This window comes from Tyto alba, unplaced genomic scaffold, assembly GCF_018691265.1.
Source record: "Tyto alba isolate M040663 unplaced genomic scaffold, T.alba_DEE_v4.0 Super-Scaffold_41, whole genome shotgun sequence".
NCBI classification, from domain to species: domain Eukaryota; kingdom Metazoa; phylum Chordata; class Aves; order Strigiformes; family Tytonidae; genus Tyto; species Tyto alba.
In genome coordinates, this window is record NW_024881317.1 from 20,866,464 (window position 1) to 20,882,352 (window position 15,889).

Genomic DNA, 15,889 nt, shown 5'->3' on the forward strand with positions numbered 1-15,889 from the left:
CTACTGAAGTGCTTCCATGGCAGGACAGAACTGTGCAACTTTTTGGTCCATTTTCTAAAAGATACTCATCTGCCACTGATATTTATGTTAAATTCAGGAACAACAATCTGGCTGGAAGCTCCTCAGGGTAAACTGTTTTTATTGAGTGTGGCACTGGAGTAAGATTTGAAGGGTAACAAGACATTTCCAAAAGCTTTGATATCTATGTCGCCTGGTAAGTAGAGAGCCCATGAAAGTGTCCAGTGAAATGCCCAGGGGCTATTTTAACAAAAAAATAGCCTTAAAAGAACGCCAATTGCTGATGTAGTGTGTAACTGAAATGGAGAAGCATGTTTTTTTTAAGAAAAACATTCAAAACAAATCTTTAAAATATATATAAGCATTTCACTCCTTTTGAAAGCAAGCTACATCAACAGGATAGGGACCTTCCATAGCTATGAACAACACAACTCATATCTGTCGATTACAAACTCAAATCCCTTTGACAGAGTTAACAATTTTAGGAATTAGATTGGTAATCCCAATTTTATCTATGAAGAAATGCTTTCTTATCTAAACCAGAATGGAATGAATATATAGACCTCACTACTTGAAGGAAGTATTTCAGTAAACATACAGTTTTATCCTTACTTCATCCAAATCTGGCCCAAAGATCCTATAAAGGAAAGTTATGGCTGACTTGTAGCTATGAAAGGAAACTATTCAGTTTAATACATAACTGAAATGGAAATGGCTGTGCACAAATCAGTTGTATCTTGATTTACAAAGGCACTGCCGTCTACAACAATGCTGAATGAGGTTGTAGTTCAGCTCTGATGTGGTTTATGAAGATAGGAAAGGAAGAATCAGAAAGCTGTGCTGCAGTTCTCTTTTAGGAAACATCTCAATCTAAAAAAGCTGCTACTGGGTATAAGCAGTGATCTCTCAATGAAGGAGAAGAGAAACCTTTATCTTCTGAAACTCCAGCAGCAACAGTCTGATCCAGTAGATAACAAAGCCTTTGAAGAATCCTTTTTTTAAACTTCTGTGTGCATTCTATACTGTGCTGTACCACCTTCATCAATTACAGTGACTTGGGCCAGAAATACCATCGTGTTATCTTTTTAGAGGTCAATTTTAGGTTTTGCCTGAGAACAACTGCTGCATCATGAACTACAGGTGTTCTAAGAACATCTGATTTTCTTTCCAATTAATGATAAAGCTGATGTGAATGCTGCTTTTTAGCAAAAATTATCTACAAATTTTTGGTAAATTTAATACATTAGAATTTGCTAGCTCCTTTTGAACCTCCATGTATGCATCCTGGCATCAAACAGAAAGAAACAATCACATGGATAATACAAAACTAAGTTATTTTTTATAACATAGTTTTCAGCTGTCCAAAGAACTGAGTAGTTTGCATGTGCCTTTCAAAGGGAAAAACTGACCTTTCTAGTGATAACTTTAAATATTTTCAACCCTGTTTTGTAGTTATGTTACCAATCTTTAGCAGCTTTGTAGTCCATTGCAAAGTAAGGAAATGTTCTATCTTAATTTAATTTGCTTTCAAGACCTCCCCAGCAATCTGACATTCTTAAAGCTTATTTATTTTCCAGGTCATCAGTTTGGTTTTCCCGTGAGCTTACTGTTGTTGGCATTCTGAGTTAGGAAAGTGTCACCTAACCTGAGTTAGGAAAGTGTAACCGGAGTTAGGAAAGTTAAGCCTCTGCAAGCTTAACCAAAGTTTTAAAACATCTTTTCCATGCACATATTTTAGCCTGAATTAATACTAACCTCTTACTAATACCTGAGCAGTAAACACAAAACAAGTATAGCCTCTAGTCTGTTATGTCTCCTGCTTGTGCAAAAATGGAAGTTGACAATCCTGATTCTCACCTACTGGAATATTAAAAGAAAAAAAAAAAATCCTTAAACAAAAAAACCCAAACCAAAACAAAAAAACAAAACAATCAAACAACAACAAAAAACAAACAAACAAAGAAGCAAAAAAAAAAAACCCAACAAAAAAAACCCCACCAGCTTAATTTTTTGCCACTATAAGTTTTCACTTGGTCTCTTTAACAAAAGTTAAGTAAAAAACCCAAAATAACTTAAGGCATCAAATTGCATCAAGGCAACTGAATATAACTGAAGAATAAAGATCTCCACTATCCAGTGCTCTTACAATGTATTTCTTAGCACCTCGGTGTATTTTCTTTGAAATTTGTAGAAACCTTAGAACAATGGTGTTAAAAAGAATAATTTCCAATTCTAACATTTGGAAAATTCCAATTTTCACTGGGGACAACTGTGAGATATGGCTTCAGCTGATATCATCATGACTTGCGGAAAAATAAAGAGTAAGCATACTTTTTGGAATAAATGAATAAGATAGGACAGAATGACCAATTGCCTTCAGTAGTAAGGGCAGAAGGTATTCCAGTAATAGGACAAAACTATAAAACATAGCAGCACCATCTCTAGGGTACTCTAAGAACAAGTGCCAACTATGACCATAGCCATTAGCCTATTACTGCCCTTTTACCACCGAGATAAGCAGCTGCTCCTTCCTGACTGGTCCCCCTGCCAGATCAGCAAATTGATCTGGCTGAAAAATAACTGCAAAGTTATTTTTCACTTGGATCACTTCCCCAGTCTGGTTCACCACAGGTGACCACATGAACTGTCTTGCCAGCACCAGAGTGGGGCATGAAGGTGGTGGGAGCAAATGAATCTGATGATGGCTATGTATTGGGTAGTGCTGCTAAAAAAAAAAATTAGTACAACCTAATTTTCTCTAGGTTCCCCTGGAGATAACAGAAAAAATGGGTTCCTCTAAAGGGGGGCTGAAAGCACAAGCTTCTCTAATTCTTTAACTTGCTCTCTAAAGCTGCCTACTTCTCCCCGTTTTGTTTAGGGCAAGCCTAGAGAGACTAGACTCCTATCAAGGGTTATTCTAGCCCTGGGTACATTCCCCACTGTCTTCAGCCTTAAACTGTAATGTGCACTGTAAATTCAGGGACACTCCCTTTTGTCATTGCCCCCACCCTTTTATTGTTGTGGTACTGTACATCTTGCAGAGATGCTGAATGCTTGCAGCTCCTCCTGACTAATGGTTTGTGAAAGTGCTTAATGTTTCTGAAACTCACACCCGCAATTTGTACTTTTTTTTTTTGTTTGTTTGTTTTTTTTTAATTCTGTTTGTTAATTTTCATGTAGTTTTGGTTTTTTATTTAAATAAAATTCTTGACCCTGAGTTGGCAATTCACCCAACTCTCCAGAAACTGACAGTACGCTAAGGTTTTGGAGACTATCCTGTCTTCTATTTGGGGCAGTTAGTCCAAATGTAGATCTATAGAAGTCAGCTTTATACTGTACTGTGATAAAAACCTATCACCACCTTACATTACAAAACCCAAAGCTGTCCATGTCTGACCAAAGGCAAATAATCTGAAAAGCAAACCTGATCTTTGTGAGAATGCTATATCAGTGTTCCCAAGATATGATATAGAAGTGATTTAATTACTCTTGATGCAAATGGTCACTCTTGGTTAGTTTTAGACATAGTTATTTTACTTTAAGACAATCAGCTGTCAGTTTATGGAAAACTCAGACTATGCTTACACAGAGATTTCCATTAGTTTAAGTCAACTTTAAAAAAATTTTAACTAAAAATCACTGCAACTATCTTGTATAGACAATGGAGAAAGAAAAACAAAGAACACTGCCATGATACATTTTCTGAGGCTCACACATAGATCAAACATTATGAAATTTTTAATTTCCTATCACTAGATTATTGTTACAATTAATTAAATAATGCAAGTTTGAAGCTATTTTGGAATTAGTTTGTATAATAACATTGGAAGATGTATTCTAATACATCCACAGCTGTGGTCTGTACTGGGTGAAATGCATACTATGCCCACACGACTGACTGCAACAATGTCTCCAGCATTTTTAGGTATGCACTGTCATGAGCTGTAGCAACTCAGTGGTATGTTGAAAACAATGCCTATTTGGAAATAAATATGGTTCTTTGTGTTCAGAGACAACCAAGAAAGCATGTGTACCCTTGATAAGGGAACAAACAGACCTTTAAACCAAGCGACAGACATAAAATGTTCAACTACCATGAGTCTACAGGAGTAAAATAAGTATCTGCTGGCCGAATACTTTTACAGAGATTGAAACAACAACTCATGTTAGTAAATTCTGATTAAAAAAAAAAAAAAAAAAAGAAGTCACTGAACAAAATAGTCAGGTATAAACGGAGTGACCGGCTCTACTGAATCCAATACTGATAGGGGATAAAGTATATTCATCGCTAAAGATAGATTATTTTATAGATGATCTAATTCCATTATTAACTTTTTTACATGGTTTATTTTGGGAGTGCTGCAGTGATGTTGCAGTGTATCATCAAGTTAACTAGCATCCTTTGTATTCTTGGGTATGTGAGATAAAGTTAGCACACCACCTTTTATGAGTCACAGATCTTTTAATTTCTCTTACGCATCTCAATAGTTGCCTTCTGTTTCTGCAGAGAAATTCTTTAGTTTCCTATAATGTAAGAACACTTTCTTAAAGTAGAAGTTCAGAAAAATGAATCTGATTCAATGCAACATGGCTATTGTGACATATTAGTGAACCTGCAATCTAAACTCCAAGTATCAGGTACTGTATCTAGTGATTTTTTGTAATCTTTTCTGATGTGCAATATAACGCAAAGATTTTAAAAATATGCTTTAAGTTACCTAAAATAAATATATTTTGAAAAAATTACACTTAATGTAATAACATTCCTTAATTTCTCCCCATTTCAGCAATATATACAGGACAGTTCACAACTGAGTAAGTGACTAAACAAGATGAGCAGATTACCTGGGGATTTTCTTGGGAATCTGAGCTGGTGATGAATGGCTTGCTATTTTCTGTTCAGAGCTCTCTGGAGACTTTTCTGGCGTTTCTCCTTTGTCTTTTGCTAAGGCATCTGCAATAGCAGACTCCACTCCACTCTTGTTTTGATGGTCAGCCTTTGGTTCAGGTTGTGCTGGTTCACATCTATACATGAAAACAATTGATGGCTTCTCACTGGAGTCTGACTTTGCCTCACTGAACCAGTGATGACGTTGAACTGGAGGAGGTGGGAGCATATGTATAACAGTTCCATCAAGACCCACCAATTTTCCTTTCTCTCTTTCTTTCTCTTTGTCTTCCTCATCATCAGTTTTCCTGCGGCGGAAGAAGCTCTTAAACGATATCCAGCGTTTGGGTTTCACATCAGCAGCTCGCCGGCCTTCTGGATGAAGGATTGACTCAGCCTCTGTTGACCTGGTGGGACTGTTTGGTTTGGTCCAATTGCTGAAATGTCTTTGCAACAAGTTACTTGCATGATAGGGTGAAGAAGTGGACCGCGGAGGAGGAAATGGTGGCGCTTGCTCTGTTTTGGGGCTTGTGGTATTTGGGGCGGCTCTCACTGGTTTTGGCGAATGAGTGGCAACTGGCTGTGAAAGTGAATCTTTCTGCATTTTAATGGCAGTGTTTTCCACTGTCTTGGATGACTCTATTTCAAACTGTGACGTAAACAGTGATTTGGGTCGTACCAGTGTGTTTTTAGTAGCGTCTGCATCAGGGGGTAAGGAATACAGTTCCTCTACACTACAAGATTTGGGCCCAGACTGAGGCGTTTCTGGAGGAGACTGTGGAGGCTGGATAGAAGCCACAATCTGTGAAAGCACCGTGCTTGCATTCTCTCTACCACTGCTGCTGCTGCCAACAGAAGCCTCTGGTGTTACGTCCGTTTTTGCTGCAGGCTCTTGTGTTGTCTTTTGAACCCTTGATGGGGAACTGTGATCAGAACTATGACTTCTCTGTGGCGATATCTGACTTTTACTGAGACAACTGTTAAACTCTTGCACCTTTTGAGCCACAGAACCCAGCCTGCATTCAGGGCTATTAGTCACCCCCTTCGCTTGGGAAAATTCAGTGGGTTTACTTCCTATGTCTTCAGTCATTTTGCTTTCTGTTTCTATTTCTTCATATGTGTGGCTTATTACACTAGTAGTTTTATCTTTGATAGATAGCTCTCCACTGGTCCCTAGAAAACTTTTATAGATAGCCAGGTTATCATATGCATTTGGATTGATTACAATAGGAACTTTAATAGCATTTTTGGAACTCTTAGCATAAGTGGGCTCATCGTGAATGATAATAGGAAAAGGTGGCATGCCAGCATTATTGTAGCTGTTGAATTTTATCTCAGATAAATTGGGAGACTTAACTGGGATAGTTTTTGAAGAAATGTTTGTAGCTGTAGGTGAAGTAGGAGCTGACTTGTGGCTTGTCTTTCTGGGAGGAACAGAAGGTCCAGAGCTGTTCGAAATTAACTCCACCTTAGGTATCTTCTGTCTTGGACTAGTACTTGAAGTCCATACTTCTTGATATCTGATTGCACTGGATTTTTTCAGATTAGCATTTACTCGTATAGGTGATGCTGCAGAGGATGTAACAGGTGTGCCTGGAGTTACTGGTGAGCTTGGGTTAGATGATGTATTTTTGGTTTCTGAGGTTTCAGTCTGGTTCTCCTTACATTCATTGGTCATGGCAGCTGATACATCTACTATGGTATATGGCTTGCAAACTGGTTGTTCCATATTCACCACCCTGTAAGGTTTAGCTTGCTCTTCCACAGGCACCAAATTTATAGTTACAGCTTGACCAGCAACATCTGAAGAACTTTTATTCTCTTGCTTATCAGTCTGCACAGCAATTTTGCCATCCTTCTCTTCCAGCCGAAGCGCAAGGACTGCCTTGTGAGTTTCTAGACTTTTCGGAACATTCCTGGGAGCTTTTGAAGCATCCTTCACTTGCTGGTTATCACAAAGACTTTCATATTCTGGTTCAATCAATTTGAGGTCCTGAGGAGTAGTAGGAGATAATCCTCCATTACAGAGCTTCTGAGAAGAACTGCTAGTTGTTCCAGAACGAGACTCTTCTGTCAAAGAAGAATCAGGAGATGTAGAATCAGAAGATACCATGCTCTGCATGCTCTCTTGCCCATAAAGAATCACAGTCTCTTCCCCATACCCATTTAAAATTTCGTCGTAACTGTCATCATAATCTACTGCACAGATCCGCTGGAGAGACTTGTTTCTAAGGGGCACAGTATTCCATTTTTTGTCAACACAGAACTGAACAGGAGATAGGGTGTTAGCTCTAAAATTAGCAAAGCGAGGCTGGCCCCTCATACGAATTTCCATTGCTAACAACTCTTCATCACTTTCATCCCAGCTCTCATGTTCTTCTTGCATGCTGCCAAAAAACGTGTCATCCTCACTCTCATCTCCACTGGAGAACTCTGGATAACAGAAACGTCCACCTTCATTACTTATTACTTCAGTGCTTCCACTCAGAATAACATGCTTACTGTGTGAATCCTTCATTCCACCCATCATGCAGCTTGGAGGGATCTTTCTTTCTAACGATCTCTTATAACAATTATTTATTCTTCCCAAGAAGGTTTCTCTTGAGTTCATTTCATTTCCAGTTAGCTGAGGTGTGGTATCCAAACCCGCAATCTCCTTCAAAACTTCTGTCAGTCCATTATTATTGTTATTTGGTATCTTACCTACACCATCATTGTTGCCATAAGGCCTATGAACATGGCTATAACCTTCAATTTCATCTTCATTATTATTGTTGAGTGGTTTTTTGTTCAAAACAGCTTTGTTTCGGTTCCAACCTGCAGGCACTGATTTATTCTCACAATGATCCGGTGTGCTGATTTCGCCACATACACCCTGTCCATCTACTACCATCATGGTGGGTTTCACAGCTATAGTGGGTTTCTTTGCCACAGGTGGTCGGAAATTTCCTGTATTTCTCCCACGATGGCTGTTACTTTGGTTTGCATTTGACTTCAGATTTCCATGTGAGAGGGTTTTTTTTTTCCGATACCGGGGGTAACTGATGCAAGCTTTTGGGCTTGAAGCAGTTCTTACATTCACCAGGTTTCCAGACGTGTTCAGTGAAAGTGTTGCAAGCAGACATTTTCCCAGAGCTTTGCGCTTGATGCTGTGCTGTTCAGTGCATGGTAAGAATTTCATCCATATGTTTCCACTCTGTTCACTTAGTATGGCTACTGGTTTGAGCAGTGATCATTCTGAAATACAAAAGAGAATGAGCATGAGAAGAGGGGAAAACGAGGAAGATCATTACGTTTTGCATACTGTGAACAACTTGGAATAAGCAAGTAGTCTTTTGCGGATGTCTTAGCTCGTTTCACCTAAATTTACAAAACTATGTAACTGAAATGCAAAAAAAGTTGCAAATATTCTTCTCATACATAAAGAATTAGAACTTTGGCAGCTAAGCCCTGTATTACTGAAAGCGGAGAAAGAGAGAGAGAAATGGCAATGACTGAGAATTTACAATAATTCTCTTGACTAGTTCAGGACCATTGACCTTTAATTTTGCCCAATAAAACAAATGCTAGGAAGAGGATATAAAACCGAAGATTAGCACACACTGCTTTCTACAGAACTACTTAAACATGAGACAGGAAAGTAAGAGTATGTTTACTCTCCTAAATGCAATTGAGATAATTTGTTTTAGCTTTGAATGGGAATGAGCTCAGCCTAAATGACAAAATATGCTCAAGTGATTCCAAACTCTGCCATTTTAGCACTTTTTTCATCCAAGTTAAAGTATAACTGCACAGATGTTTTGGTTGAAGGGACAGGCTGGACTGCTGTCCTGGAAAAGTCAGATAAAAATGGTGGGGAAGCCTTTCTAGAAAGTCACTGTTTCTTCTCCTTTAGCTTACAATAGTAACAATAAACCATTCTTATAGCCTCAAAACAGAACTATGGAATTTTTGTCCCTGATTTGTTTCACATGTAGCTCTTCTACGTAACCCCTCCAGAAATAACAATTGAAAAAGAATTGAAAATATCTTTCATAGTCAACTTTTTTATTTCCTGAAACTATCAGCCTTAAGTAAAAACCAAACATGAGTCTGCTGGGCTTTATAGTCATTGGAGTATCCAGGATTTGAGAGTTTCATGAATTAATGCCTTTAGATTTTAAGCCTTCTAAGCCAAATCCACGAGTCTGGTCTCTTCATCACTGTTGCAGAACTCAAATTATTGGAGACATTTTACTGAGGTGAAAGAGTCTGTATGTCCACCACTACTCCTGTAAACACAGGCACTGACAATCAATAATTTTATATCCTTACAGGCTCTGGGTGAATATATACTTGCTAATCACACAGGTATACTGAAAGGGTATTAATAAACCCATTCAGTTAAAGATGCAGCTCTCTATAGAGCCAGTGGTTACTAACTCAGCAGCAGGACTGCTATGCTGGAATTCACCAAGGGCACAACTGGTTTTCATCTGCGTAGCAAACAATAGAAACCATTAGTAAAACTGACACTTGCATGAATTTGTCAGTCTCCTCACGTACTGCTCTGTGTTTTGGCAAAGGGCTGTAACTATGCTGGAAAACTCTAATATAGCAATCCTGTTCCAACACCAGATGGGGCTGAAGTCTAACTCTAATAGAGTATCTTCAGACACATCCATGGTACCAGGGCTATCATATTTCATACACTGACTAAATATGTTTCCAGACAAAGCTTTTTGCCAAAAAGTCGGTGCCAAAAGCTTTCTCTGTATGACCTAAGAGATACAAAGTCTGCCAGACAGAGATCTGCACAAACTTTCAGCCTTTGTTTTCTATATACAGAGTTAAATGTCTTTGTATTTTTTTGATCTCTGCCAAGATTTGTTGCTTCAACACTTCGCAAGCCCATATATTGTAAGCAGAAAAATTACACTAAGAAATAACTCTCCTAAAATTGGAGGGAGAGAGAGAACACGAGAGAGTGAGAGAGCGCACACTAGAGTTTTATACTCTGGTTAGCTCCTTCTTTTCATGTATTTAACAAATAAAAGGAGTAAAGTTACAATAGTGGGAATCTAAACTAAATCTTTTCATGGAGAATATATTTCTGCATTACATAAAACCTCTGAACAAACAGTTTAAACAAAAGGGTTAGTGCATATGTGTGTGGTTTTTAAGATTTAACTGGGTGACATTATTTCTCCAAAATTGCGTAAACTGCACTTGCTCTAGAATCCTATCACAAACCAGACAGCTTTATGGCCTTCCAGGCTAAGCCTCTTCTGCTAATAACATTGGGATACAAATGGGAAAACACTCCATTGCACACCTTCATATGACTACAGTTCTATGTGTTACCGCTGGCTGTACTCACTCTCATTTGCTCACGTACACCAATACTGATCAGTTCCTCTCTCACCCAAACGAGGGCTACACTCAACATATGAATGCAAACTGCAGGAACTTAGCAGAACCACAGCACAATGGTCCAGTTGGAGTGAAGACTACAGCATGGTCATAGCTCTGTGCAAACATACATCTCATGTCCCCGGAGTACCACCACCAGCAGTTCAGCTTGAAAATAAAACACATGTTGATGTGTCTGTGTAAATGCAGGCGCGCAACTTGTACACAGAAAATACCCAAGACGTGGATAGATATTTTAGATCTTTTGCTCTTCAACAGCTAACGGAAGTGGTTTAAACACAACCATGCTTTAACATGATTTTTGACACAGAAAAGAGCCACTGACTTCTCCAGTTTATAAGCTACAGCTGGCTTTCCAGTGGGCTTCAGCACGTGCAGGATGAGCAGTTCCTGAAGCACGCTTTGACACTGCCTGCAGCTGCAACAGAGAGGAAATACGCACCTTCAAACCAGAGGAAATGTATCTTAAGAAAACAACCAAAACAATTCCAACATTGTGCTACTTTCATACTTTGAAATCAGAAGCACTCCTATTAAATTAAATTCAGAGCGACCTTTATACATCTAAAGAAGTAAAAAAAAAAGATAAAAAAAAAATTCAGGCAGTTTCTTCATTGGTGTACAACAAAAAGCAAATTTTCTGATGTTTTCCTCTCCTTTTAAAGAAAATACATTGACTGTTTCAACTACAGATTCCCTATTATGAGTGATAACAGGAATGAAATTTTCTCCCAGCATTGAAAAATGTAAAACATTCTTCACATGTTCAGGCTATTGCTTCCGCTGCTGTTAACAGCAGCTGCAACTTGGTAGAGGGCAGCAGAGTCCACTGAAGGTAATGAAAATGCACAGAAATACAGCAAGAAAAAAATATCCTGACGTCGTTAATTCCTAGATTCTTACCCTACTCTCCGAAACAAAAAAGGTCAACAAGAGATCCTGGCAGTCACACATCAGATCTCTTAAGCTGCTAGTGACTAGGTATCTTTTTTTCCATAACTTCCCTGCTTCCATGACAGCCCATGTAACTGCTAAGGAATGGGAGGGAACGTGTACTCTGCAGAGCTCCTGGCTCTTCTGAAATGAGTAGTTTGGATGACAGCATTACTTGAAGATACTCAATCTCCACAAAATCAAGGCAATATCAACTTCAGATGTTAAATACAAACCAGCATCAGGCTTCTAAAGAAAGCATTAACAGTAAATATGTGATATCACCATTGTGCATTTCATCCTTGTATCTCAAAGCCTTTTACGTAAGTTGATAAACTTAACTATTCACAACATATACATGGAAACACTGCAGTGCAGTGACGTTAAGTAACTAAAATTCACCAAGTGAGTCAGTGACAGGAACAAGTACAGACAGAGAAGTTCTGCTCCTAATGTGGTGCTGCAGCCAGCAGATCGCGATACTTCGTTCACTAAATGGTTGAGTCAGCACAGATAGTTTATCAGCTCCAAAGGCCAAATCACTCTGTGCAAATGACAAGAACGCTTCTCATTTCAGCAGATACACAACTGCACGCAGGAGCGCTCAGTCTGGCCCTGTTAAGTTGACATCAATCAGATGCAAAAGCATATTTCACTTTCCAGGTCAGAGGGATAAGCTGACACATTCAGAGTTGCAGTGCAAAGATGAAATAGTCAGCTGAGATATCCTCATGTTAGGGAACTGAACTTTGCATAGAAATGCATAAGTATTGCTGTGGCTCTTATTTGTTGACATCATCTTTGTTGAGTGCACAAAGATAATAAACATGCATTTCAGGCATTTTCCCTTTGTTCTAAGTGATTTCAGGCTGGCGGGTCTCCTTTAGATGCAAGCTGGCTGAATCACAATGAAGGCCTTCTCCAGTAATACTTTATACTAACATAATCCAATTAAAAGGAACTTAATTGGTGTGCAACATTCCCTACAATTTCAACATTTTAAAAATGAATAGTCTCAGTAAGTACCAGATGGTGACACGCACTAATTAATCAGGCCTGCTCAATGAATGAGCATATTAAAATGAATGCACCTATTAGACATGTGTTTTCAATGCTGTACGCTGCAAAAAAACTCCCCTTAAATGAATGCCTGCTATATTACTGAGCAATATGCACAAGTGTGTATTTCATCATTTGTAATTGTAACACTATCACTCTTTGATCTCTTCTTAGATCACTAGATACTTGGTACAGATTTCCTTTTGTTTGTCCTCCTCCAGGGAAAAGGCATTTAGCTCTAGCATTGCTATCCTTGCAAATGGGCCTGCAATTTTTATGCTGCAGAATAAATTGCATTGATCAGCCTTCTTATCAGACAGCAGTCCAATAAATTGCTGCTGAACAACCCACGAACCTCTCACCATCGACAGGCGTGTCCTCAGACTGAAAAAATCCGCAATGGGAATCCAACCTAGGTTTCCTACATTGGAGTGCCCCAACACCACAAAACCACTACGGCTTTGTGGTTTTGTCTGAACCACTTACAGGGATCTGGACTGTCGCTGATCATCATAAACAGTACTCTAAGTCTAGCATAACAAGAATAAAGTGATGGTTATTCTTCACCAGTATCTGATTTCTCTTTCTTTTAAACTTTATTACAATTGTAAATATTTTAAGAGACTTTTTGGAAAAATTGAAATGCTCCAACTTCACACATACAGTCCTGCTTGGATGTTGATGGGCTGTAGAAACGCTCCATCTCCCCCAGAGTGCTGAGACTTACTGACTCAGGGCCACTGAACCATCTAGCACAGATAACTGGGATCACAAACGGGACATGTGCTAATGAGGGTTTGTTTGTCCTGCATGTCATAAAAAAAAAAAAAAAAGGCTGCTTCCGTTTTACATCATTTGTCCAACTTCAAAAGAAAGCAAAACCCCAAGTGAAGCTAACTGCAACATCTGTTACATACATGAAATACAACACAGAGAGAAGAGCTACACAGCCAGAGAAGTTATGGTTCCAATTTGAAGGCATGTTGAGAAACACACTTGTTTACATTCAGTACACAGAAGCACTGTGCTTTGAATAATCTTGCAGCACTTATTAATGAAATATAAATCAAGAAAAAAAAATTAAAAAAGACGCTCTATAGTACCACAGCAGGGCTTGGAAATAAAAGCTAAAGTATCAACGTTAAAAAATGCGAGTAGTGCACTCACAGATCTCGCAGCACTTCACAAAGGTGAATAACTGTTTCATAATACAGATTTTTGTAGAGAGGAACAGTGACGTACAATTTGGTGAAAGATCAAGAAATAGACCCTGACTCTTATGTGTGATGCCCAGTTCAGTCACAGCACTTACTTCACCTGAGGTGTGCCAGGAAAAAATGTGAAACTAAATAATGGCAAGTGGCATTATGGACTGCCACAATTTTATTCTCGAAGTGGACTAATATGCACTAAATATTAGATCATTGTTGTGACAAGCCAGAACTGTGACTATGGCAGATAGAACAGATGGAAATTTCCATAAATCCCAGGCATTATAATTTCTGTTAAAAAAGAAAAGTTCCATCTTGTTGCAGATAGTTGTTTGTGGTGGTATGGTGTTTTTTTTTTTTTTTGCTTGTTTGTTTTTTGTTGGTTTGTTGCAGAACTGATAATTGTCCATGACCATTAAATACAGAAAATACAATGCGTCTGCAGTGGATATTGAGGAGGCAATGACTTAAACTAAAAAGTTGCCAGTATACTTTAAAATCACTCTTCAGCACGATGGTACTGTGCTGCTGAGATACAAGGGGTATGATGGATGGAAAGGACAACAGAAGCACTTCTACCACAAGCACTGAAAAAATCCCCTAGTTGCAAACCTGCTGCAAAACAGTACGAAACAATCAGGAAAACTTCTTGAAACTCTCCTTTTAACCTCTCACACTGTTATTTTCTCTTCTTTAAAGAGTTTAAATTACATAAATATTTTGTAAAACTAAGTGAAGGAAACCCTTGAATACGTTTTTTCTACCTCAGACTTGTAAGACTAAAACATGATAGAAATAACCAATGAACTGGAGCGAAAACTTGCCTAGGGCTAGACAATCTGTAATGCTTCAGAAGAAAACAGGCATTTCTTTACAGTTTACCTAACTCAAACAGATAATGCCACAGAGCAGGTAAAAGGCAAGAAATATCCTCAGGATCTGCCCAGGTAATCTGGTTAGATTCGGCATCATCACATCAAGGACACAAAAAACAATAATAAGGCCAAGCTCTCACATTTGGTGTTGAGGCCCAATAGACCAGCCAAGGCATGTATATGAATATGAACTCTTCTGAGTTTGAATAATAAGATATTCTTAACTGCAGAAGGCTATTAAAAATATATATTTTTTTCCTTTTGGAAAAAATAATCATTTAGCATTAACAAAACTTAAATTTATAATGACCTTTCAGACCAACGTGATCATATAATAACGATCATTCAGACAATGCAGCACAGTATATTGTTTGGGGATACTTTCTACTTGCACAGAAAATTAGTTTTGATTTTTTTACTTTCTTAAAAGGAAAACCCAGTAAGATAAGCCAGACTTATAAATAGTTTGTTTACCTTGCTTCTTAAAAAGGGCTGTTTACAACATTTGAAGAGCTAGCAGCAAATTAAGGGTAAGCACATCAGCTAACAGGAACAAGCATGATAATGATAATTAAAAAAAAAAATGCTCAATTTCAGTGCATTTAAGTTTGTCCCAACTCTATTTAAGCAAAATGATGAGAATTAAACCCTTCACAGCATATTAAAAATGCACCAGTATGACTATACCTTGACCAATCTAATTATCTTTGATTTACTTTTCCCAGGCTCTCTTGAAATCCTGCCCTTTGATCTTCTTTGCCTGTTGTTTAAGCACATGAAAACATCTAGAAGAATAAATTTTACCAAACCTTTACTAAACCTCTCCAGAACATATTCACAACAAAAATGAAATACCTGAAAAACATTATACTGCTTCTATAGTTGCAAACCCCGGTAACACTTGGAGAATGAAAACAGTGTATATCATCACTGTATTATTGAATCCACCAATTCTGCAACTTCAATTTACTTAAAACTCTCCCCCTTGGACTACTGCAGCCTCTGCTCCAAAGATCTTTATGCTGAAGCTCTGATGCAGCAAAATCCACAATTGCTAGAAATATATAAATTTCAGTTTAGCAAAGTAACTTGTGTATGGCAAAATACAAAATAGTATTAGAAAGGATATGAAGGATCTTACTAAAAAGTAGCCGAAGACAAAGAAAACACTGTAGTATCAGGAGCAGGTAACTTATGAGAGAATTAGTGGTTTGCAGCCAAGTATAAGAGGCCACCTACAATAGAGAAGATAAAACACACTGCTGAGAAGCCAGATGAGTACACTCCATCAGTCTCAACCCCCTCTGCAAGATCCTCATGAGTTATTGAATAAAAACTTGAGAGAATTAAGTTTAAAAATAAAACACTATCAGCCATTATAAAAAATGAGATATTAAAAATAACCAATAAATGAAGAGCAACAGCACAGTAGGGCTGGACTGTGTAAAGCCAGGAACTGTGGGGGAACTTGAGAACCAGGTGGCTGAGCTACA

At 38.2% G+C, this 15,889-nt stretch overlaps 1 protein-coding gene across 1 annotated transcript in view; it reads right to left on the bottom strand.

Annotated features, from left to right (window-relative positions):
* PEAK1 (pseudopodium enriched atypical kinase 1) overlaps window positions 1-15,889 on the bottom strand; it is a 51,555-nt gene that overhangs the window by 33,845 nt on the left and 1,821 nt on the right. Inside the window, 2 exon segments of the mRNA XM_032990259.2 lie at window positions 4,864-7,928; window positions 7,930-8,143. Coding sequence (XP_032846150.1) covers window positions 4,864-7,928; window positions 7,930-8,031 — 3,167 coding nt within the window. The 5' untranslated portion in view covers window positions 8,032-8,143.